The 22,715-nt window shown below is 33.7% G+C and overlaps 4 protein-coding genes and 1 non-coding gene across 5 annotated transcripts; 1 reads left to right on the top strand and 4 right to left on the bottom strand.

The window, feature by feature from the left end:
* Positions 1-1,022: 1,022 nt before the first annotated feature.
* LOC141668414 (putative NAC domain-containing protein 94) lies at positions 1,023-2,877 on the bottom strand. Its single transcript, XM_074475299.1, has 3 exons — positions 2,446-2,877; positions 1,995-2,290; positions 1,023-1,867 (listed from the first exon to the last, which is right to left on the bottom strand). The coding sequence occupies exons 1-3, from the start codon at positions 2,630-2,632 to the stop codon at positions 1,184-1,186; spliced, it is 1,167 nt and encodes a 388-aa protein (XP_074331400.1). The 5' UTR covers positions 2,633-2,877; the 3' UTR covers positions 1,023-1,183.
* Positions 2,878-7,364: 4,487 nt separating this feature from the next.
* LOC141667288 (origin of replication complex subunit 6) lies at positions 7,365-10,439 on the bottom strand. The gene is made up of 10 exons (XM_074473715.1): positions 10,127-10,439; positions 10,003-10,049; positions 9,808-9,912; positions 9,634-9,714; positions 9,368-9,479; positions 9,208-9,270; positions 9,018-9,105; positions 8,774-8,844; positions 7,878-7,974; positions 7,365-7,789 (listed from the first exon to the last, which is right to left on the bottom strand). Exons 1-10 carry the CDS (start codon positions 10,250-10,252, stop codon positions 7,710-7,712), a joined length of 870 nt encoding a protein of 289 aa, XP_074329816.1. The 5' UTR covers positions 10,253-10,439; the 3' UTR covers positions 7,365-7,709.
* A 275-nt stretch (positions 10,440-10,714) lies between these two features.
* LOC141668794 (uncharacterized) lies at positions 10,715-14,814 on the bottom strand. Its single transcript, XM_074475807.1, has 9 exons — positions 14,662-14,814; positions 14,282-14,404; positions 13,604-13,801; positions 13,272-13,350; positions 12,557-12,702; positions 12,085-12,198; positions 11,599-11,730; positions 11,174-11,287; positions 10,715-11,072 (listed from the first exon to the last, which is right to left on the bottom strand). Exons 1-9 carry the CDS (start codon positions 14,713-14,715, stop codon positions 11,025-11,027), a joined length of 1,008 nt encoding a protein of 335 aa, XP_074331908.1. The 5' UTR covers positions 14,716-14,814; the 3' UTR covers positions 10,715-11,024.
* Positions 14,815-14,845: 31 nt separating this feature from the next.
* TRNAR-UCG (transfer RNA arginine (anticodon UCG)) lies at positions 14,846-14,919 on the top strand. The gene has a single exon. It is a non-coding gene; the product is annotated as a tRNA-Arg (tRNA).
* Positions 14,920-17,931: 3,012 nt separating this feature from the next.
* LOC141666580 (cullin-3A) lies at positions 17,932-22,468 on the bottom strand. The gene is made up of 3 exons (XM_074472650.1): positions 22,124-22,468; positions 21,833-22,022; positions 17,932-20,236 (listed from the first exon to the last, which is right to left on the bottom strand). Exons 2-3 carry the CDS (start codon positions 22,000-22,002, stop codon positions 18,196-18,198), a joined length of 2,211 nt encoding a protein of 736 aa, XP_074328751.1. The 5' UTR covers positions 22,003-22,022; positions 22,124-22,468; the 3' UTR covers positions 17,932-18,195.
* Positions 22,469-22,715: the final 247 nt, after the last annotated feature.

The raw sequence follows: 22,715 nt of genomic DNA, 5'->3' as shown, positions 1-22,715 counted from the left end.
GAACTTGAACTCGAGCTCGAACCCAAACTTTTTTTTTAAAAAAATATTATATATTAATTACTTATTATTATTATTATTTAAATAATTACTTACTATTCAAAACACAAAATTATTATTTTAAATTACACTAAATTTGGATCAATGAATAAGACGAGTATGAGCGACTGTTTGAATCAATGCTTCAGGAGAATTTGGGATAATATTCCCCAAATTTAAGTTTAAAATAATTCATCAATTTTAAACCGTACGATATCTATAATAATAATCAACATTTAACGAATATATTACAAAAATTAAATCAAGATTTTTTACCAAAACTATTATCGTTGAACAGATTTTTTATTCTGACGTATCTCTCGCTCATATTGTTGAAATGAAACAATATAATGATTTGGTGTAATCATGAAAACTAGGTAGAGCGTGGGCCGGTTCGGCTCGGTTTAAGGATAGAATCGGAACCGCAATCATATATATACGATTTTTAAAATAGATAATCGCAACCATCAGTTCGGATTCGGATTAGATTTCGGGTTTTAAAATTCTGGTCCGGTTTCAGTTACAAAATCGACAAATATAAAAAATATATAAAAGAAAGATAATATACAAACGAGACAAATTGACGAATGTAATCAATTTTCTAGTTTTAAATCAAGAACGTACAAAAATTGAACAGCGCAGAACTTAGTAGATAGATCAAGTAATAGTAATTAATTGAAAAGACACAAAAAAAGTTTAGTTTGCTTTTTAGTTAATAAAGTAGTAATTAAGGTTAATTTAAACTTACTATTTGAGCTGTTTGAATCATACCAACTCTTTCTAAATATTACAAGGCTACTTGAATTTAAAGTGACATAACAGCTCAAATTTAATATTAAAATTAAATATTATTTTGTGATTTCTCGGTTAGGTCTTTTTCAATGGGGTTTTTCGGCTCATTTTCTTTTTCACACCCCTAACCTAACCCCATGTACCAAATATGAAGCTTCACCGTCAATTGCAACGATTTAATAGTAAGCACGAAATATTGTCACTCAAAAACAGAGCAACATAGTTACAATATATGTACAGCAGCAGAACATGATGTTCTTAGCTAACATGAACACGTAGTAGAAACCAAAATGTAGAGAAAACAAAAGAAAGAAATAAATGGCTAAATGTAGTTTGTCAAGTAACTCAGAGAAGTTCACTTGTTTGTAGAATAGGCACAAGATATTTCATCTGTGAGATTTGCTGATGTATCACACAACAAATTTAACTCCCACGACTCCTCCTGCATATTCATTGGCAATGTATAAGGAAATCCAATCGATGATCTGATCAAACTCCCCCAATCATCGTCGAGAAACGAATCATTAGAACTACGTTCCTGTATCAAGTTTACTGATGATACCTCTCCTCCCTCCACAACATTTTCTTGAACTTGTGGTTGTGGTGGTAAACTGATCAAAGACTCGTTGTTTACGTACTGCTCTTCTATGATCCGGTAGTCCAAACACTCTGAGGCACCGACATTATCAAATTCTTTGAATGTTGATGATTGCAAGTTAAAAGGAAGACTAGTGATGGTTGCATTATTAATTGTTTGTTGGGACAAATAGGGGTAGCTTGTAGTCATTTGGATGTAAGGCTTGTAATCAGAAGAGAAATCAAAAGTAGGAGAATAACTAGTCATATCAGATGGATCTTGTTTAAGTGAAGTTCTTGTTGTTGTATTTGAGCTGAACTGAGCACTGTTGAGAAGTGGATAATTTATCATTTCAGAAGAAGTAATGGGTTCGTGCAAGTCCGGAGAGATCCAGGAATGAGAAAGAGCTCTATGTGCATTCGAGTTGGCTTTCTTAAAGATTCTACATATCGCCCATGCATCCTGCAAACGATATTCAGTTTCATACATTAATTAAGACACATTTTAAAGAAACGCCGAAAAATTGTCTACACAATGTGTCGAGTTCTGTTCAGCAATTTGATGAAAAAGAAGTCTGGAAATGCTTTACATTGAGAGGAATGATATTTTTGTCTTTGGAGGGGACTGAGTTTGCGAGTGAAGGCAAGCGAAACTCATGCATCATCCAGTCTGTTTTCATGCCTTTTGCAGCTCTACCTGTGTAGAATACTAAGGACTTTTTCAGCCCAATGCATTTGGAGCCTTCTGAAGAGTAGATAGCTCTGTCTGTTCCTGTGGCTTTCCAGAATCCAGCTCCAGTCACTCGGTTTGGACGTGCACTATTTCTATATTTTCTGTCCCTTGGACAGTAAAAGTACCATTCTTTTTCTCCTGCTGTTGCAAACTCTGCTAAGAAAAACAGCTTATGTTAGATTTATTAGCATTCATCTTCATGAACAACATGTATATCTTGGCAACATTTCGTGAAAATTAAAGCTCATGCAGTGTAGGAGCGCGATAAACATTAGCTAAAAACACACTTGTGCACACACACAACGTACTTGGAAGATCCCATGGGTCATATTTATAAATGTCAATCTGCTTGATAAGTTCAATGGAGAGAGGTCGCTTCTGAATCTTCCTTTTCAGATAAAAACCAACCAACTCCTCATCTGTAGGGTGAAACCGGAATCCAGGGAGCATGAACTCATCAACTTTATCTACTGCATCACTAATATTATCACCCATGCTACTTTTTCAGTTAGAAATATTGAGATCAAAACTCAAATCACTTCTTGAAAATTTTACAGAGAAAAGCGAAGGAAAAAAAGGAGAAGATTTTTAAGTGTACTTAAAGCAACCTAGAAACATGCACACAAAACACAGATGAGCTTAAGAACACCAGCATGTGGTAAAGAGTTCACTCAATATGAATGTGTGATTCTATGCTTCATAATAAAGGGTCTGCCTCCTAAGGATCAGCCGTCTTTTCTGGTGACTTTAATGGAGCTTGTTTCTGCAAAAATCGCGTAGTTTCATTTATAGAGAAAAAACTTAATTAGGCCTCTTAAATAACTGCAGATGCCAAGATACCTTCATTTATAAGTCAAAGAAATGAACTCCTAACAAAGACTCTAATCTTTCAGTCATATTACTTTCATATGTAATTTAAGTACTCCAAATTGAGGAATCTCCACAAGTACTACTTTTTTATGGGGATTATGATTTGATTAATGTCATGGTAGTTTTATATTGATGCATTTGCATGTCAAGACAATGCACATTTCCAGAATTACATTTGTTAATTGACATTGGTTTGAATTATTACTTGGAAACTTGAAGTTAAACCAACTTCCAAGGTTAAAAGCTCAAAATTATATTCAACTGTCAAATTCCAATGGTTTAGAATAATAAGCTGAGAACTGACCTTTCAAGTTCATTTAAAATAAAGAATTATTAAATTTAGCTTCTGACTAGGATCCAGAAATCTCATTCATATTCCATTCCAGGTAGCTTCTATTCCCCTGACCTGTCAGGCAAAGTCTGATAATAGTAGTAGTATTAAGATGCCCTTCTTCATGTATATTGTAAATTTGCAAAAATATAAATGCACAAGTGTGTCCAAACTCCAAATAAAGGACCACCCTAGATATATTGTAAAATGTGAATATCCCAGGAAGCTAATGTACCAGCTGACTCTTTTGGCTCCACACGTGTTGGACCTCCATTTAAGAGGAAGATATGTAGGATTTGTAATTCAACGTGGTTTGGCCGCACAGCTTGTTACCGGTTTATCTTTTGCATATGTAATTTCTGTTTACCTCGTGCATATGTAACTTAGTTTATTTCCACTTATTAAAATTAAAGAACAAGTAAAATTTAAGAGTTTAAATTATTCCAGATTTAAGTTGACTTAACCAATAAAGTAAAAGTATTCACAACATGCAGAAAAAATAATATTCAGTTGTCTGGTTTGACACAGGAAAGATATTTTCAGGAAAGATTTGTCACTCTGTATGTATGTATCTATGGTGAGCAGAATTGCTAAAAAAATCCAGCTAAAGAATGCTCAAACTATAATCCGAAACCAGGAGGCTGGTTATTAATCAAATGTCCTACCAAACAACAAAATGGACTTCAAAAACAAATAGCATTTCCTCCAATACTGAATTTTATATTTTTTCGGTATTTAATGTGCGATGATCCTTCCACGGATAACGGAAGACTTGTGATTTTATCGGTACTTAATGTGCGATGATCCTCTCACCGATAACGGAAGACCCGTAGTTGTAGTAGTACTACATATCTAGAAAGGAAAAGGAATGATGTGACCTGTTTAGAAAACAATAACATGCATATCCTTTGTTTTTCATTTGATTTCGAGCACACATGGAAATAGTGACTGGACTACTAAATTTGAGAAGACTTGTTGGTACTTGGTATCCATTTCTAGATAGTTGAGAAGTGAGAACAAGCAATTAAGCAAATTACAAATAACAATGGCAGCACTAATACCGCATTGGTCAAAACTGGAACGTTTGGCACTAACACCAGTGCATGAGTGAGTGTGTGAAAACTGGGCTCTTGTCCATGATATGTTCCTTAGTTTCATGGGGTTTAACAACCCATTCGTGCAAAGTTATGACTTGCCTTGTTCGTTTCAAACCCCCAAACTACCAAGCCGATGCCTTCTCTTTTTATGTGTCATTTGCATTGACATTACTCCCCATGCATAAGCTTTGTGCTAGTAAAAGTCTTCATCTATGTTTAAGTCTACAATAATTTTAGTCTCACTTTTGTTTCATTGACTAATTTGCTTAACTTTATTTCATAGAATTCAAATTAGCATACTTGGGTAAATTTTAAAAGTTATATTGCAAGTTTTTTTTATTTCTGTTAGTGTATTGTAATTATTCTTTGATTCAGCATTTTATGCTGCATATTTTTTTTGCTAATTGATGACCCAAACACTCCTACACAGCAAATTTTTTAATACCTTGAATTCACAAGTAAAATCTTGAATTCATGAGAAAGATAACAAAAAAACTTTTAAGTTTTTAATTTCAATAAAATATTATTCATATGTTACATTATAGAATTGTTTATATAGGAATAGAAAATCTTAAAATAAAATAAAAATAAATCTCGATTAAAAATAAAATATTACTTATAAAGCGAGTTGTTAACATGATTATGCAAAATCCCAAGTAAAACTTCTTTTGTTTTGGCGTGAGCATGCCATTTGGCGGCGTGAGCATGCCATCATATATTTTCAGCAGCGTGAATATACAGTCCTCAGCACAATAAGACATTTGTTATTCTCACATTTATCACACTCTCGATGTGTACCGTAAATCCTCCTACATCAAACTCCTCCACTTTAAAAGAACTCGACCAGGAGTTCTCCTTTGAAATAAGAATTGAGGCGACTTGATATTTAACTCGCCATGGTAATACTTTTAAAGGTAACGTTCTTGTTGGAACTTTGCACCTCAACTTCTTTCCAAGATTAAAATATTATAAAATAACACTTGAACTAATTCAACAATATCTTTGTTAACCACTGTCGACTTAGAATCTGAATCAACTTCAACTTTTTTAAACCCATTAATTACATTACCATATACCGCACATTTGAAATATGGATTAAAGTCAAGTTTATCCTTCGATAAATACAACACATAATTTCTGAAGTGAACTATGCCCCAACTTTTGTAACACCAATTCAAATCAAAGTCTCAAACTGATATAATCTATCCATTACCAACTCATATGATTGCACATAAAAATTATTAAAAACCGTAACATCCTTGAACTTTAAACTAGCAATGTCGGTCACATAATTTTCACCACCATGATACTTCTCACTTCGAGGGACTCGATTGTGATTTTATTTTTCACCTCTACGTTGCTTGTTGTTGTTATTTGTTTTGAATGTCAATGTATCCACTCTATCTGTGCCGGAATTAAAGCCGTTGACATCTCTCGAAGATCTTCTTTCATAATTAGTTATCTCATAATAAATCAGGTAACAGAATGGACAGAAAAAATCATGCTCGAATGCCAACTGACACAACACGGAAACGTAGATGAAGTAAGCTCTAATCCTCGAAAGTAGGATTGTTAACGAATAGAGCTGCTCGCAAACAAACTCGAGCTTGACTCGTTAAGAGCTCGTTCGGCTCGGCTCGTTAACGAAGTCGAGCTCGTGTGTTTGTTAAGTAAAACAAGCTCGAGCCAAGTTTTGGGTTGTTCGGCACGAGCTCGCTCGGCTGGAGCTCACTCGTTAAAACTCGAAAAAATTATAATCTATCCTGAATATTTTTAGTCATAAATTTGTGTTTTTAAAAAATATTTTTCATCGATCCGACCATATGAATGCCAAGATATATATATATATATATATATTAGTGATATAACTATAGTTTCAAAAAAAATATTTTATTTGTTAAGTTATTTTCACAGTAAAATAGCGATTGACCTGATTTTTTTCTGACTCGGCTCGGCTAGTTTATGTTCGCGAACAAGCTCGTGTTCGGCTCGTTAGTTAACGAGCTCGAGCTCGAACACAATTTTTGTTCAATAAGAAAGCTCGGCTCGATTCGTCAGGAAAAAAAATAAAGCTCAGCTATATTCGATCAAAAATCAGCTCGGTTCAGTTCGTAAACAGCCCTACTCGAAAAGACTCTTACACGAGAAATCATAATCGCGAGTCAAAGCTTGAAACCACAAGGATTTCTTAATTCAATAAGAAAAATAATAGAAAACTCTTAAGATTATGATTTCAATAAAAGATTATTCATATGTTACATTATAAAAGTATTTAAATACAAGTAGTAAAATCCTAAAATGAAATAAAAATAAATCATTATTAAATACTACACAATCATGTCATACCTTTAATATTCTCACATTCATCGTTCGTAGGCTCATCACACCATTCATATGTATCGAAAATCCTCCTACATCAATTGATAATTTAATTACACACGCATACAGAAGTCACTCTTAACTCAACCAACACTTTATTTGCGATTGCATACTTCAATATATGAAATAGAGGTGCTTGGTTTTAAAGACCATTTAAAAACCAAACAAGTGATCGAAATGTTTGCACAAAATATTTATTGTAAAAAATTGTTAACAATTATAAACTTTTAAACATGTTAGAAATCAGAATACGTGCAAAAGTTTTTGATCCAGAGAAAGTATCGTACCGTACTTTTTGATTCTCCTCTAATTGCTGCCTCAAAACTTGGTTAGTTTTCAATCCAAAAAAACTTCGTTAGTTTAGATGCAATACCAACAAGAGTTAACTCTGTACTTTACGTCTTCACTAATGTGCGAGCAAAGTTGTCGAATATAACATGATTCTAAACTGGACAAGCTAAGAACAGGCAAGCAAAGGCTTCATTTGACAACGGCTATTAGTCTATTGCTGGAAAGAAAAAAAAATAAAAAAAGTCAAACAAAGCAAGAAAGAAATAAAATGGAACAGAGAATATCTTTTTTTTATGTACAAGAGACATGTTGTCCAGTATAAGACGATATGTATACATAAAATTTCATTCTGTACAGCAACTAATAGCCACAGCCATAGCCATAGATAGATTTCTGACATGCACCAAAGAGTCGAAGACCATGCAATCATACATTCAAACTGAAGATTATTCCACCAACAATCCGATTACAAATGTCTGAATTTTGATAGAGCTGTTCATAATTTATAAATACCTTCACCCTCCTACCCTCCCACCCCCTTGTCATTTTCTTCCCAAAATCTTTCACAGCAAGAACCAAAATAAGTTTTGTAAATTAATGCATTTCACAGAGCCCCCACCTTAGTTTCAGGAACCAACTTCGGAAAATTGAGTTGAGCTTGCTTGGTGCGCTTAGCAGCAGGAACTGGAAAAATCGAATGACCTTAATAAGTAGTATTAATTCTTATGAGTTCGGAGTTGAAGAAGACATGTAATAGGATGACACTCATTACCTGTTTCCTTGTTCTTGTTGTTCGATTCCATAACTGTTGATTTCCATTCTTTGTAAGCATGCTCATCCATTCGCTTACGCTTTTTATACAATGAAGGCTGCATTAAACACAAGATCAGTCACTAGCAAATTCAAAAGGACTTGCTTTGAGCTTTAAAAGAAACTCCAGTTCACATGGTTTTTATGCAAAACATGGACTAGCTTAAAGTAGGATACTAGGATCAAAATGTATTTTTTAATTACCGATTGCAAATGCACCACATAGGTGGCAGGAACACACAACATTATGCAAATTTATAAGCCAAGAAAAACGAAGTCGACCAAGATTTAACTGCTTCTGAAATAACAGCATGCTAAAATATGATGAAAATTAAAATGCTTAGTTATTATGCTTTCAGAAGGCAACTTGGTTTTTACAGGTACGCATATATTAATGCCACCTGAATGTTGACATTGAGTAATTTGAATACATTATAATTTGCAGAGAGCGGAAAAAACAGTACTGGTAAACAATTTTGTTGATTAGGTGTTCTAACCATTGGTATAGAAGTCCCCCACATCTATACTATATCCTCTTTGCAATCAGCATGGTAAATGATTTTATAAATGCTAAACCGCATATACCAAATTATAACATAAACAATTGAATTTTCACGTTCTTCTACAATAAATGATCAGAGTGAAATTTTCAAGAGTAAGGATTTCTAGACACTTCACTAGCCAACAGTATTTCATACTGATAATTTACAAAATTGATGTAATCAAGCCAAGACAAAGAGTAATACTGTAGACACTTTGGAATAAACAGTAATCATTAACAATTATAATACTAGCATTAAACACAAATTCTCTCTTCTCTAAATCACAGAAATCTATATTCAAGTGCATTGTAAATACCTCATCTTCATCATCAGATAAATAACCCCCATCCTCAATTCTCCTTTTTTCAGGTAATTCATCCAGAAGATCTGCACAAATTAGTGATTATAAGATGCTGAATGTGCTACCAAGTCATCAGAACTAGGAGCCGTTATGCTCATTACTAAACTTGTCAAAGGAATGAAATATAACCAAGTATATCTATTTTATCAGAGGTTGAATTTATGCAAAAGTGGGACAGAATTGAATGAACAATAATTACCTCGGTTCCCTTTCACCTTTTTCGGATCTGATTTTTCCTTTGCAATTCCAAACTGATCAAAGCAGAGATCCTTCATGGAGGTAGAAACCTGGAATGTAGTTTCCAATAAAGTTGTTTAGGTATGGCACTAAGCTACAGTCACAAAGCTATAACACTAGGTGATTCTGTAAATGAAGAGGGTGTTGCTTACACTATTGAATTCATCCTCCGAGGTTCCACAAAGTTCAATTAACTTAACTTTGTCAACCTTGAGCTGTCAAACAACAGAAAGAAAACACATTCAATATTTAAAAACTCCATTTACTCATTTCCGCAACCCCGCCACTAACTGAGAATGTACTTTAGCATACCTTCTGTTTCTTAGCACACAGATAGAATGCTGCTGCTGTAAACACAGGACGTGTACAGTCAGCACTTGCCCTACGCGAAGCAGGTAATGCAGCAAGGAACCGATCTCTATATCTTTAAGACAAACAAGTGAACATTTCAATAGCATTAATACAGTTTACAACCATATACACACAATCACATTTATCTTTCTGCAATAGTAACAAATCTAACTAAAAAAACTAAGCAATGTATATTTATATTAGGTAATTATAAAGTCGAAACATACAGAATTAAAGCCTTCTGAACAAGCGGAATGAGTCTGATGCATCCGAACTGAATCCCTAGCTCTCTAATATCAAGCTTATTCCTATGACACAAACACATATCTAATCAAACACTCGCAACAATTTTCATAAAACCAAAAACAAACAAGCAACGCCATAGAATAACAGAAACTAACTTGACACCAAGACCGTTCTGCATAGCAATAAGCGATCGATTATACGCCTTCTCGGACATGCCACTCATCCTAATAGCAGTCTTTTTATCGAAAATAACTTGCGCACTACAATCAAAACCAATCACAATTCACACTTCTCAGTCCACAACACATAATTTAAAATCAATACGCACACAATAGCAATTAAATTTATACCTAGTCGCCGCGATTTCTAAGCAGATAATAGCCTTACAAGTCTCTCCCTAAAACATTAAAAAAAATTAGTTAATCAAATAAAAAACAAAATTAAAATTGAAATTATATTGTGTTTGATACATACAACGCCGATAACGGAGGAATTGAATTGGATGTCAGCGAGGCGACGTAGCTCAGCGGCTTTTCGAACTAATCGCTTCGATTCGGAGGGATTAAACCCTAATTTGCTAGCTAAATCTGATAGATCCATTGCTGTTAGTGCTAGTGTTGAATGAGGATAAGTTAGAGAAGGCCTGTAGAGTGTAGAGGCTTGAAATGATATATGATTTATAGATACATAGCTTGAGAATCAATGGCGGGAAAATCACCATTGTAAATTGTAATATTTGGGGGTTTTTTGGATTTTCATTTCGCGCCTTCCCCTGCCTGGTTTCTTGGCGCCCATCCAATAGACACGCTCAGAGCGTTAAATGAGTCGTATATTTTATAATTTTTTTAAAAATGAGGTTTTACAGATAACACATTTAATTTAATTTTTAATTATTATTTGTTAAATTTTTACTCGGTGGTGATGGGTTGAGTTTATTTAATAAAATTACTCGCGAGGGACTAATATACAACTTTTTCATTACCAATAATTTATCGGTTTTAGTAGGGGAAAAATTAAAGAACTGAAATATTTTTATCAGGAGTGGAAGACACTATATTCATATATCAGCAAACTAAACTTCATGAAACAAGCTTAATTGTATCATGATCATCAATAAAACCAGTTCTGAGAGTACGAAACAGTTTCACAATCTTATGGTACAATCTACAAAAAAATAAAATCAAATAGGTCAAATTTCCTGTTACTATTAAGCTCATAAGAGTTTTTGCACAGGTATGGCTGAATACTGATCTAGAACAAGTTCCATTATCCTAGCATTGTGCTAGGATTACCATTCTTAGTAGGCAATAAGCACTTCAAGAATTTATGATCAGTTCTCAGTGAAGGAGTTGCAAACACAAATAAATCCGTCCTAAGATGCTTTCGTGGTTGTATCCTCGATGTCGCTGCCCTCAACCAGCTGTTAAACCAGCAAATAATTTTACTTATTTAGCATTTAGATCGACAAAGGGTAAATCAGGACTATAAAACAAACAAGTATGAATGGATAGATAACAGTACCAGAGAGCCAACTCGCTCATATGCTTCCATTACTTTTGGGTTTTCCTCGTCTTCATACCCAACTTGCAGTATCCGAGGTCCGTTAACTGACCATAAAGCTCTTCGGCCCCCATCCTGAAGAAGTATAAAATTTTGGATACAATGGAATCAGGGACAAGTCACTACAATTTTCTAAAATTTAACTGTGTGTGCATCTGTTATTTTCCTCAAATAACTCACCAGGACAAAAAACCTAATTTGAACTTAGATTGTAGCACAAGAAAATCAAGTTTAGAAAATAAATTTACAAGGCTTACATCATTAATACAGGCTTTATAAATACTAACATTGCTAGAGAAATTTTGAACTTTAAACTGATGTTATTAATAGGGACCACAATGTGACGCCAATTAAAATAAGAAACAAGGTACGCATCCTTAAATTACCTGTACTGCAATCAGATATATAGCTTCAAGTGCTTCAATACGAATTTCAGGGTCATCAACTGCTTCACGCTCGATAAGAAGGGTGCTCCCAAGTTCAAGTGGCATTTTAGACGTGTCTTGTTCACTGTAAACCTGCCACCATCATCAGATCAGCAAATCTTTTTTCCCACAAAGAATATCTTAAATTGTGAAATATGAAGACGAATGGGGCAGAGGGCAGTGTACAGTTAAGGGAATAAACAGGAACAGTTTGTCTACTGTATTCTAAATCCAATTAGGCTGTAGCAGTATTAGTTTAGGGTTTTGTAATGTAAAACATCTGCCTGTAAAGAAAATTAAACTTTGATGTTATATCTTATGAACTAGATGTGGAAATAGGATAGGTGATGGTTGGGCTCAAAATGCGTCTATATCTAATTGGAATCAGTCCGGCTATATCTGGCCATACTTGGTCAATAATCTATTACCGAGCAATAGAAAATGTACCTTCTCTCCAGCAACTGGTAAAAGTAGAGTTGGCCATAAAAATTCAGATACCAAAAGTAAATTTTGTAACTGATTCTCAGCTTCAAAGCAGCAGTTGCGAATAGTTCCCAACACCTTCAAGTAAGAGAATCCACAAGTACAAAACAAGTTTTAGGCACTACTAGGCTTAAAGATGCTTATAGCACCCATAATTTGTGAATCATGTACTATCATACTTCTAGATTTCCAAATATCAATTTAATTTATTTGAAACAAGAACAAGTTGATTAATGGCAATATAACTTGTGTTTTATTTTCTTATTCATCCACAAGGCAAAACTAATGCTAGTTAGAAGGCACACAATATGATAATTTTTCTTTGGCAGGATTAAGTCACCCCAAAGATATTGTTCAAAATAGGAACCCCAAAGTTTTGACATTTGGATAGTTGAAATACAGAAAAACTGGTATTTCAGTAGAAAAATATACATACCCCTTTTTTACGCAGTAAGCTAGTAGAATCAAATTGCATCAGAATCTGTTTGAGAAGCCCTCGCTTAGGGTCCAATAGAAGCTTTCTCCCAGCTTCATTTTTAGAAATATTTACCAATATTGAACCAGCATGTTCAAAAGCATCGCCTGAGTCGCATTAATAAGAAAAGGTAGGTCAAGGACCGAACACAGTGGAATCATCTTAAACACATTTTAATCAATGTAAATGCTTGTTATGTGAATGTAAAAATCTAATATATTTTGTTGGTGTATAGCTTTAAACACGTTGTAAATTCTGGCTAACGGTTATAAGTAGCTTATCGAAGATGAAGCCTAGAAGTAATCACTACTTTATTTAGATGTGGATCGCCAAAGGAAAAGCTGAGCGGGGTAATTGTTTTTAGTTGTAAAGGGACTTATTATATATATTAAGGGCTAAACAAATTTACAGGAAAAAGGAAACAACGAAAAAAGGAGAAAGATTTAAGGTATCAGGTCTCCAACAACTTCATCTAAAAGAAAAAAAAAGTTTCTCAAAATTCAGAACACCTTTTGGAATTTTTATGCGGGTTATTTTCTCCATGCCAACAAAATTCAAAAGTAATTTACACTAAAAAGAAACATAACATGAAGTGAGTCTACTGTCTGCATGCTATAAGATAAAGAACATGAACAAGTAGACAACAAGTATTCAACTGAAGATTATACCCACGGACCTTTTATGTCATTACTCGATGCGCAGAATGATCTCACAAGTTTCATAAGATACAGGCCATGCATCTTGTCATCTCCGGACTAGCAGACATGCACACATTTTAATAAGTAACAGTTCCATTAATATTAAAAAAGACTTATTCAATCATACAATAAAGAAAAAAGTTTTTCTATTAGTAAATATCTGCACTAATATCATGGCATCTGATAGCAAAAATTCATGTTAAGTACTGCAAAAAGCAAAGTCTCTAATGAACACGCCAATAGATGATGCTTAAGTGAGCTGGATATTTCATTAAATTAGCAGTAGTGATGAATAATCATTAGAATGTACCTGAAGCAAAGCGTCAATCCCAATATCCAAACGTGTGAGATTAACAAGGAGCATGACCAGCAATTTTTTAATTTCAGAGCCTTGCTTATATAGCATTTCCATGGCTGTTCTAATCATACCCATGTGAACCATCTTTTCAGCTACATCTGAATTTTGTGAAAGATTAACGAGTGCTTCCACTGCTGGTTCTGAAACCTCCTGAAGTTCATTAAACCGTTAACAACAGAAAAAAAAATTAAGACTTTTCTTTAATAAGCATAATATCTTAATATAGGCTACTCAATTATAAGTATCCTCGAGCGCAAATCGTGCACGTACTAAATTTAAGTTACACAACATTAAGTAGATACAATGCATACTACAAAACACAGGGTACTCATAAACGATACTTATGTCCTTCTACAGATATAATCCTATGTGTTCCGTGAAAAGGACAACTTTTGCTTTCTTTGTCACAGAAAATGACACTATATCATAAAATTTGACACCGTACCTTCACAGTCATACAATCATATTACTTGCCAAGAACTACCATCTTAGAAAACAAAAATCAACTCAAGAACGGTTGATACTACACTAACATTTAGGACTCTTTAAATGCACTAGACAGAATAGCATTCTCCAACTCAATCTCACTCCATAACTTTTAACTTTTAACAAGTAAAAAAAAAAGATCACCTTCTTTTCACCTAAAAGGCGAGACAATGGAGGAAGTACAGAATCCGAATACGAGGCAAGAGCTTGCAAACAATCTTCAGAGCCAGTGAGTCCCTGAACTATATCAACAGCAGCCTTCTTAACCTAACCAATATGTTCAATCCATCCAATCAAATTAAAGAACAACCTTAACACACACCAACTAACTATAATAAAGATTCAATCTTTTAGCTAATTACTAAAACCCCAGATGTAATTAGTGCCAAATTAACAAGATAAACACATATTCAATACAAAATAAATAAATTAACAAGTTCTTGTTCTGCATTAAAATTAGGCCTAAACCGTGTGTGTGTATAAACATGTATGTATCTAGTTATAGAGAGAGATGTGATACTTACAGGTGGAGAGGGAGAAGAGAGAAAGTCGATTAATTCTTCAAGCTCTGTCGCCATTCTTGTACCTCCACCGAAAGCTAAAAGACTGCTGCTAAGCAATTTTTCATAGCTATGAATTATGATAGGGGTTAGTTTATGTCTTTGTTTATTTGTCTATTTATAAAAGCTTTGTGAAGTTGTACTATATGACCGCATAGCGCAGTGGATTAGCGCGTCTGACTTCGGATCAGAAGGTCGTGGGTTCGACTCCCACTGTGGTCGTTTTGGTACTGGTGGTTTAGGTAGTGTATTACACCTCAACTCCATCGACAATTATTATATATTCATACTAGCACTATTAAATATATTATATGTAAACTCAAAACATGCCAGGGAAGTGAAGAGAAAAAATATATAATTTACTATTAAAATTAAAATGGCACATGTAAATAAGAGATGAAAGCATCTTAATTTCATGCTGGAACTCTAATCTCCACAAAAACCACAACATTCCTTACTATTTTTTGAGGATCTCAGAAGCTAACTTGTTCGAGTTGCTTATAAATTTAATCCAAAATTTTGTTTGTAGGAGCCTTTTTAACAGAAAACGCAGAGTTACAATTGAAAAAATTGAGTATCCCCAAATTTGTGAACTTGGAGTATTTTCAATAATGCCCAGATTTGTGAACTTGGAATATTTTCATTAATGTCCAAATTTATGAATTTAGAGCATCGTCAAAAAATTCTTTAAACAATCTCTTAAATTAAGATATAAGAGCAAGTTCAACACATTCCTTAAACTTACTTTTAACTCCAAATATAAAAAATATGATAAAAAATTGCACTGCAACAGTGTTTGTGTCTTATTGATTTTTTAATCACTAAAACACCTCTTTCATCCATTAAGTAATCACAAGTCATCCCTTATTTCATTTTTATCAATAAAAAAATGATTGATTTCTCTTCCTTTTAGTTTTTTTCTCTCTCTTCCTTTCATATCTCATTCAAATTTATTATTATTATAATAATAAGGAATGAAGATAAGGATCATTGTTGAAATCATGTCTTAAATTACTAAAAAATAATATTTTATAATATTTATAAGAAATCTATTAAGAGACTGGGGACTTGCTCTAAAGAGCATCTTCAAAACTCAAACTCCAACAAACTTCTAAAAATATGTCCTATGCTCTTAAATTAATTTTTAAGGAATGAAATCAAAAAATGTGCTCTCCTAGTCCTTAAAAACACTAATAACTTCACTAATAACTCTTTATTTTTAAAGAACCTCTCTCTTTTAAGAATCACTTAAAGAATATATTATAATAAAATATGAGAGACGCCACATTTCTCTCTCTTACTTAAAGCGAAAAAAATATTTTCTTATAAAATATTAAATAAGGAATGGATATGAGGAGTATTGTTGTAGACAAATTACTTATCTATGTTTTAAATTACTAAAAGATAATATTTTATATTATATATAAATAATGAGTTAAAAGATTGTTGAACTTACTTTAATGGCTCTGAAAAACCTTAGAGCATCTCGGCTAACCTCTCTATTAAGTGAGAATAAAATTGTTGGTGACTCTTTATATTACTAAAAGTATCTTATGTCTTCTCAACTTTAAGAGCATAGTTACACTCTTAACTATTATAATATTATATATTCGTAATCCCACTATCTTTCTCTCCTCATTTACTTTTGTTCTATTGTGAATTCAAAATATTTTAATAATAAAATATAAATTAAGGAGTTAATTTAAAGAGTATTGTTGGAGATGTGTACATATTAAATCACCGAGAGTCAATAATTTATATTATTTATAAAGAGTGAGTTAGGAGTCTGTTGGATATGCTTTTTAAGAGCCTATTCTCAAGAGTCACTGGATAACTTTTAACTTTTTTATTAATTAAATATTCACATGCACATATTTTATTTCAAATATTTGTCATGCACAATTTAAAATATGAATAAAATGTAACTTTGGAGACAAAATAAAGAGAGACAAAATAAAGAGAATTACATTTTATATCCTAACTTACTAAAAATCACATTATTTATATTATATTTAAGAGTATAGTAAGAAACTGTTACATAGTAGTTTGATTTTCCCTCTAAAGTTCAACTTTGATTTCATAAAAAAAGAAATATAAAAAAATTAAAACTCGATTTTATTTTGATATGAATATAATTGTGAGTGAACTCTATACATGAAAGTTAAATATTTTTCTTCCTCTCCACATTTTCTTTTACATATGAACCATAAATAAATATCACCCCAATCAATATTCTTATTGATGATTCACCATTACAAAATCTAAAAACAGTTTATCCTGATTTTTTACCATTTTAAAATTATTATTGGACGATAACAAAAACCTACATCTTCTTATGAAAAAACAGCTAATAATGGTTCAAAGTATGATATTTAAATAATCAAATAATTCTTAAATGTAAGTTTATTCCAATATCTTAAAAATATGTACATTTGTTTACGATTGATGAGTACTTAAAAGATTATAAAAAATGGCATTAGATGTGTTAAATTTATAATCACAGTTCACACATCTTACATTTCATTTTAATACAGAAATTACTTTTATCTATGAAAGTTAAAAGCACAAAACCTGATAATGTATCATGTGAATGGCAAATCTATGACTGGTCTTGGCCAAGAATGTACTTTCTTTTCTTGTTAGTTAACACAGGCATATTGCATGAGGCTCAGGCTGAGCTTTCAATCGAGTTGCCTATAAATACAAACATAGATGTTCAACCCAACCAACATATTATCTCTTCTAGTGTAATGTCTTATGTGAGGATTAGAGGGAACTAAATAGATGCTTTCTTTTTTAAAGTGTGCTCTATGTTTAGTTTCCTCTAATATCTTACCTGCGGCTTTCACTTTTCTTCTTGATCTATCTAAATTCTCCCTTGAACTATTTGTGTCACACATATTATAGCAATTTTTCTTAATTAATCTTGCTAAATAACAGTTACTATAAGTCTTGCATAATTAGAGTTGCTACCGCAAAAACCAACAAGAGTCAATTTTTGTTCTGTCCTGTTTCTGTACATTTATCTCGCAAACCTAAACGAGAAGTAAAAGAAGTGAATTACTGTCTAGTCATTGTTCAGAAATTTGAGTTCGAGTTCCCTAAAATGGGGATTAAAACGATTTTCTAAGGTATTGAGCTTAACAACAAAAAAACATTTAGAGTACCTCAGTGCTGGCATCAGTAGAAGACACTTGTATTTGGAGTTTATCGTGCATAATGCGGCATATTGCATATTGTAATTCAATAATAGGAATAAAAAAATCTCTAATCTGTAAATTTTCACAGACATGCCTTCAATCTGCCAAAGAGATTATAAATCTGATTTTGGCAGAAGCACTTAAGTAGCGGCAGTAATGGGAAAGTATTAGGAGTAGCAATGTATAAGATTCCCCCTTTGGAACTTGCTAAGATACAAAGAACAATACTCCCACTATAAAACAAGGTAAAGTTAAAAGATAAAATAAAGAAAAACCAGTAATACCCTGAGTTTTATCTTCAAGCAAGATATCGGTATAAGTGCCTGTCTGTGCCATCTCTCTCCAAAAACTCGCGCTCAATCAAAGATTCAATTCGTTTCTTGATCTCTCCTGGGTTCGCAAGAAATCTGGAGTGCAGTTGCTTCGTGACCTCGGTAATAATATTGTTATGATCCAGCACTCTCCTTGATTTCATGATTCTTACTATTGCAGCCTCGATCTGAGGTTTTCTATCCTCCTCCACTCTCTGCCTTGTTTCTTGTTTTTCAGGTTCCGACTCCTTTTGTGCAACTACAGTTCCTATTTTTACCTTGTAGAGTTTGCTAGTGAAGTTGTCATTCACAAAAAATACATCTTCCTCACTGATATCCTTGCTCATAGGATCTTTTCGAAGTACATTCTTTCCCTTGACACAAGCCAAGGATTGCAAGCACCTTTTCAAATCTGCTGAAGGGATCTCAGTAGCCTGCTCAATCTCTTTATAGCTATACCGTTCAGCATTGTTAAACAACATGAGGACACACATCTGACAAGTAGATACATTAAGCTCATGCTTCTGCCCCTTCCCGAAGGTTGCCTTTAAGTCAGCTGTGCCCATGTTTGTTTGCCAAGTCAATCTGCGGCCTGTGTGCGTTCCTAGATAATAAGAGCGGAACTTCTCGCACAGAGGAGACATTTCAGCTGGCAGGTTGCAAGTAACACTAGGCTGGGTTGGCCATGACCCTGTAGTCAGAACCTGGACAGCTAATGTAGGGCTGTCCCCCAACTCACCACCATGAGCCGCATAGAACCCCTGCATTGTATCTTGAGAAGTTTTCATGTCTGTGAACATTCCTTCTAATTTTGATGTGAACTGGTATCCACATTCTGTCTTGAGCTTAACAATCAGACTTCTCTCGGCATCATCAGAAATTGTTTTCCCTGACAACAGTCGTTTAGCCAAGTGTTGCTTGTAGTATTTCTCGAAAACATCTTTCTCCTGTAAATAACGAAAGAGCATCATTACCTTGTCAAGGGTAATCTCAACATCCTCCTCACTAACTCCCTTCAGACCTTTCCGCAATTTATCATCAACGTACAGTGATATAAACTCAGGAGAGCGAGGATTCAGATTAATGAAGAACTCGAATGATGAATTTAAAGCATTTTGAAATGTCTTGTCATTGCTAAATGCCAAATTTATTACTTTATCATATTTATCTTTTTCATTCAACAAGCACTGGACAAACTCCACAGGGTCTTTCACTTTTTCTGGATCAGTAACAAGCTGCTTACCGGTTTCCCTAAGGTGAGAAGTCATTACATCCCTTACTGTTGAGAGACCATCGGGAACTCGACGAAACAAACTGTACATTCTTCCCAAGTCTTCGTACTTATCATCAAGAAGCATGCTCACTAAGCCTGAATTGTCCATATTGACTAATCTAAGCATGTGGTTTGCAATCATCTCCTTCTCCACAACAGAAGTTATCCTGATTTCACTTTTTGTATCCAGGTAATTGGATACCCGCTCAATTTCTTCGTTTAGACGTTTCTCAGCTTTCTTTAGGTATTGCCCACAGTCACAGCACTCAATAAACTTTTGGGACTCACACCTGTAGAATTCAGCTGATAATTCAAGAAAAGGCTTCTCAAATTGTTCCTGGTAAACTGAAGGTCCCAGATCCATTAACATCTTGATGATGCTCCTCATCAAACCCCGGTTTATAACTTCACCTGTTCTTTCTCGGAGTATAAGTTCAAGAAGTGTGTTTAACAGCCTCGTCTCAATTTGAGGGGAGTGTATAATGATGTCCCTCCAAAGGTTTAAGCCAAGCTCATGAACAGGGGTTTTACGGTTACTTGGAATATAAGTCCTGTCCATGTACATCAGAATGTCACGGATCATCTCTAGTGCTTTGTTATGATCAGTCCATTTTTTGTTTAGTTCTTCCAGAAACAAGCCACCTTGGGCAGATTCTATGCATCTTGAGGTCTCATTTAGGTGGTACGTCATAGTTGACACTAACCCAGAATACAGCTTCTCGCCGAATTTGTGCAAGACCATATTATAAGCATTTCTATGACAATGGAGAAAACATGATAAGAAACATTTCTTGCATAATAATATAAAACCTATTACCAATTACCACATATACGAGCCTAAAAAACTTTAAAAGGTTTCAAATACCTTAAGAGGGGAACATCTGACTGCAGAATGGGTGAACAATGAATACAAACAATGGAGAGAAGAACAAGTGAAAGGAACAAACAGATAGTAACATTCTTTATATATACAATCTGCAAGATAATACATTCTACATAATTTATTTATTTTTAACATCCCTAAAAAGTACACAGATTTGTGTATCTCCTTAAATAGCCTGCATGGTAAATGTGAAACAAGGTTTACAGAGTAGAATGTAGGAGAACTAACCTTTAAAGAAATCCACACAGATTTATATATCTCTTGTTAAGTGGAGAAAATATTATTTACACAAATGAAACCATTCTTCTATTCCTCAGCTCACTCCTTATCAAGAACTAACCAATAGAAATTCTACAATCACCTATCACCTTAATCAACCCAAATACAATTAGCCTAACATATCATCAGTTTTCCTGATCCACACCAGTAAATTATTAGGCTTTTCACCTTTAATACTGGTATATCCCTTACACAACAGATAGAAGTTAAAGAGAGAGTCTAATTTCAGGGAAATTATCCCGCAAGTAACGCGACGAACTTGATTGCAAGACTCAAGTAAGATCATTAAAAGTAGATCAAAAGCTCACACAGAGAGCAAGATAGAGAACACTGAAAGTTCAGAATTGCTATTAACTTACCAGTTTCTGTTTTTATCCACTAAAACGGTGCATTATCTCATCGAACACATGGTGTTGTTTTAGCTTAAATGAATTATAGTCATGAGCACATCTTCATTTTATTATTTTGAAAACAAAAAATATTGTTCATTTGTGACAATTAGTGAATGGGAGTTCAGAAACAGTAATATAATTTGTTGATATCTTTTATAGGCTATATATGTATGCTTTTAGTAGCCATATATGACTCCATTCAATATAACTATAATTAAATGGTAAGCAGCAGTTAACAAACTGTACATGTTCAAATAAATTCTAAAGTCTAAGCTAAATAAAAACTTTAGCTTAAAAGGAAAACGGATAAAACATTTTCAAATTAAAACCATTGATTGATATCCATGTTATAATCCCATGGGTGGTCCTTTAATGTTTTGAGTTAATATGATTTCTTAATGATCTATATAAATCTAAAACACGACAAAACACAATTACTTCCAGCCCTAGATAAAATGAATATAAGATTAGGTGTAGAATAGGGGTCTTTAAACTCGAACTAAGCATACGCAACACACTTTATAAAAGCTAAAGTACACGTTGGAATGGATAAAAGAAAAACCAACAGCACGTAAGCAACAAAAAACTTAATATCAATATCATATCACCTAAACAATTTACACAAAATGCACATAGAATTGTATTACAAAGTGACAAGCAACATCAGATATAACCTACTCATAAAACTAGATATCAAGATCATGTTACTACAATAAACGACACAAAAAGCAAACAGTAAAGACAAAATCGACAAAACCAGCAATAAAAGAGAATAGGCAGAATTGAGGGAAATATACCTATAAAGCTCCTCGAAACTAAGACCGCTGGCATTATGATTATAAATCTCATTAATGGCATGCTCTAAAATCTTCCAAGTCTTATCGGCATACTTTGGATCAACCACCACTTTGTGCTTAAACGCCTCTATCTGAAAAACCCTCTTCTTCTGATTATTATTATTACTCATCTCTCTAACTCTAATTTAACCTAAACATATCACAAAAACAAAAAACAATGAATTAGATCCTGTCAAACATTATAAACATATAAAGTTGAATTTTTGGCTCTGAATCTAAATCTATACTTACAATACTCTGAGCTAAACCCTTGAATCAAAAAGCACAATTCTTTAGTAACAGAATTGAATTGATACAACAATACTCTCGCTCTCTCTCTCTCTCTCGCTCTCTCTCTCTCTCGCTCTCTCTCGCTCTCTCTCGCTCTCTCTCTCTCTCTCGCTAGCTCTCTCTCTCTCTCTCGGAGAAATCTGAAATGATTGAGGGTTTAAGTTAGTGGGGGAATAAGAGAAAGATTGTGAACAACGAAGACCTTAAAATTGGGCTACCATCGATTAATTGAATTGAAATCTATGTTTTGTGTTTGCTTTTGGGGGAGGAGGAGATGGGCTTAATTTCATTCTAAACTCTTGTGTTTTTCTATTTTTATTTTTGCACAGGATTATAAATTGAGTATTTTTTTTTTTTAATAAAACGTACTTGCTTATACTAATTTAAATCCAACTCAAGGTTACATGAAATAAAATCTGGAGCAGCACTAAACCACTCCGTAGGACCTGACATAGAATATGCAGCTTGTGCTAATACATGAGCCACACTATTCGCAGATGACTAGCAAAAACAATCGACACTTCCTTAAAATGTTTAAGACTACTACTACAAG

Source organism: Apium graveolens, chromosome 6 (genome assembly GCF_009905375.1).
Source record: "Apium graveolens cultivar Ventura chromosome 6, ASM990537v1, whole genome shotgun sequence".
NCBI lineage: Eukaryota > Viridiplantae > Streptophyta > Magnoliopsida > Apiales > Apiaceae > Apium > Apium graveolens.
Note: the sequence above shows the minus strand (reverse complement) of the source record. Positions and strands in the feature narration are given on the sequence as shown.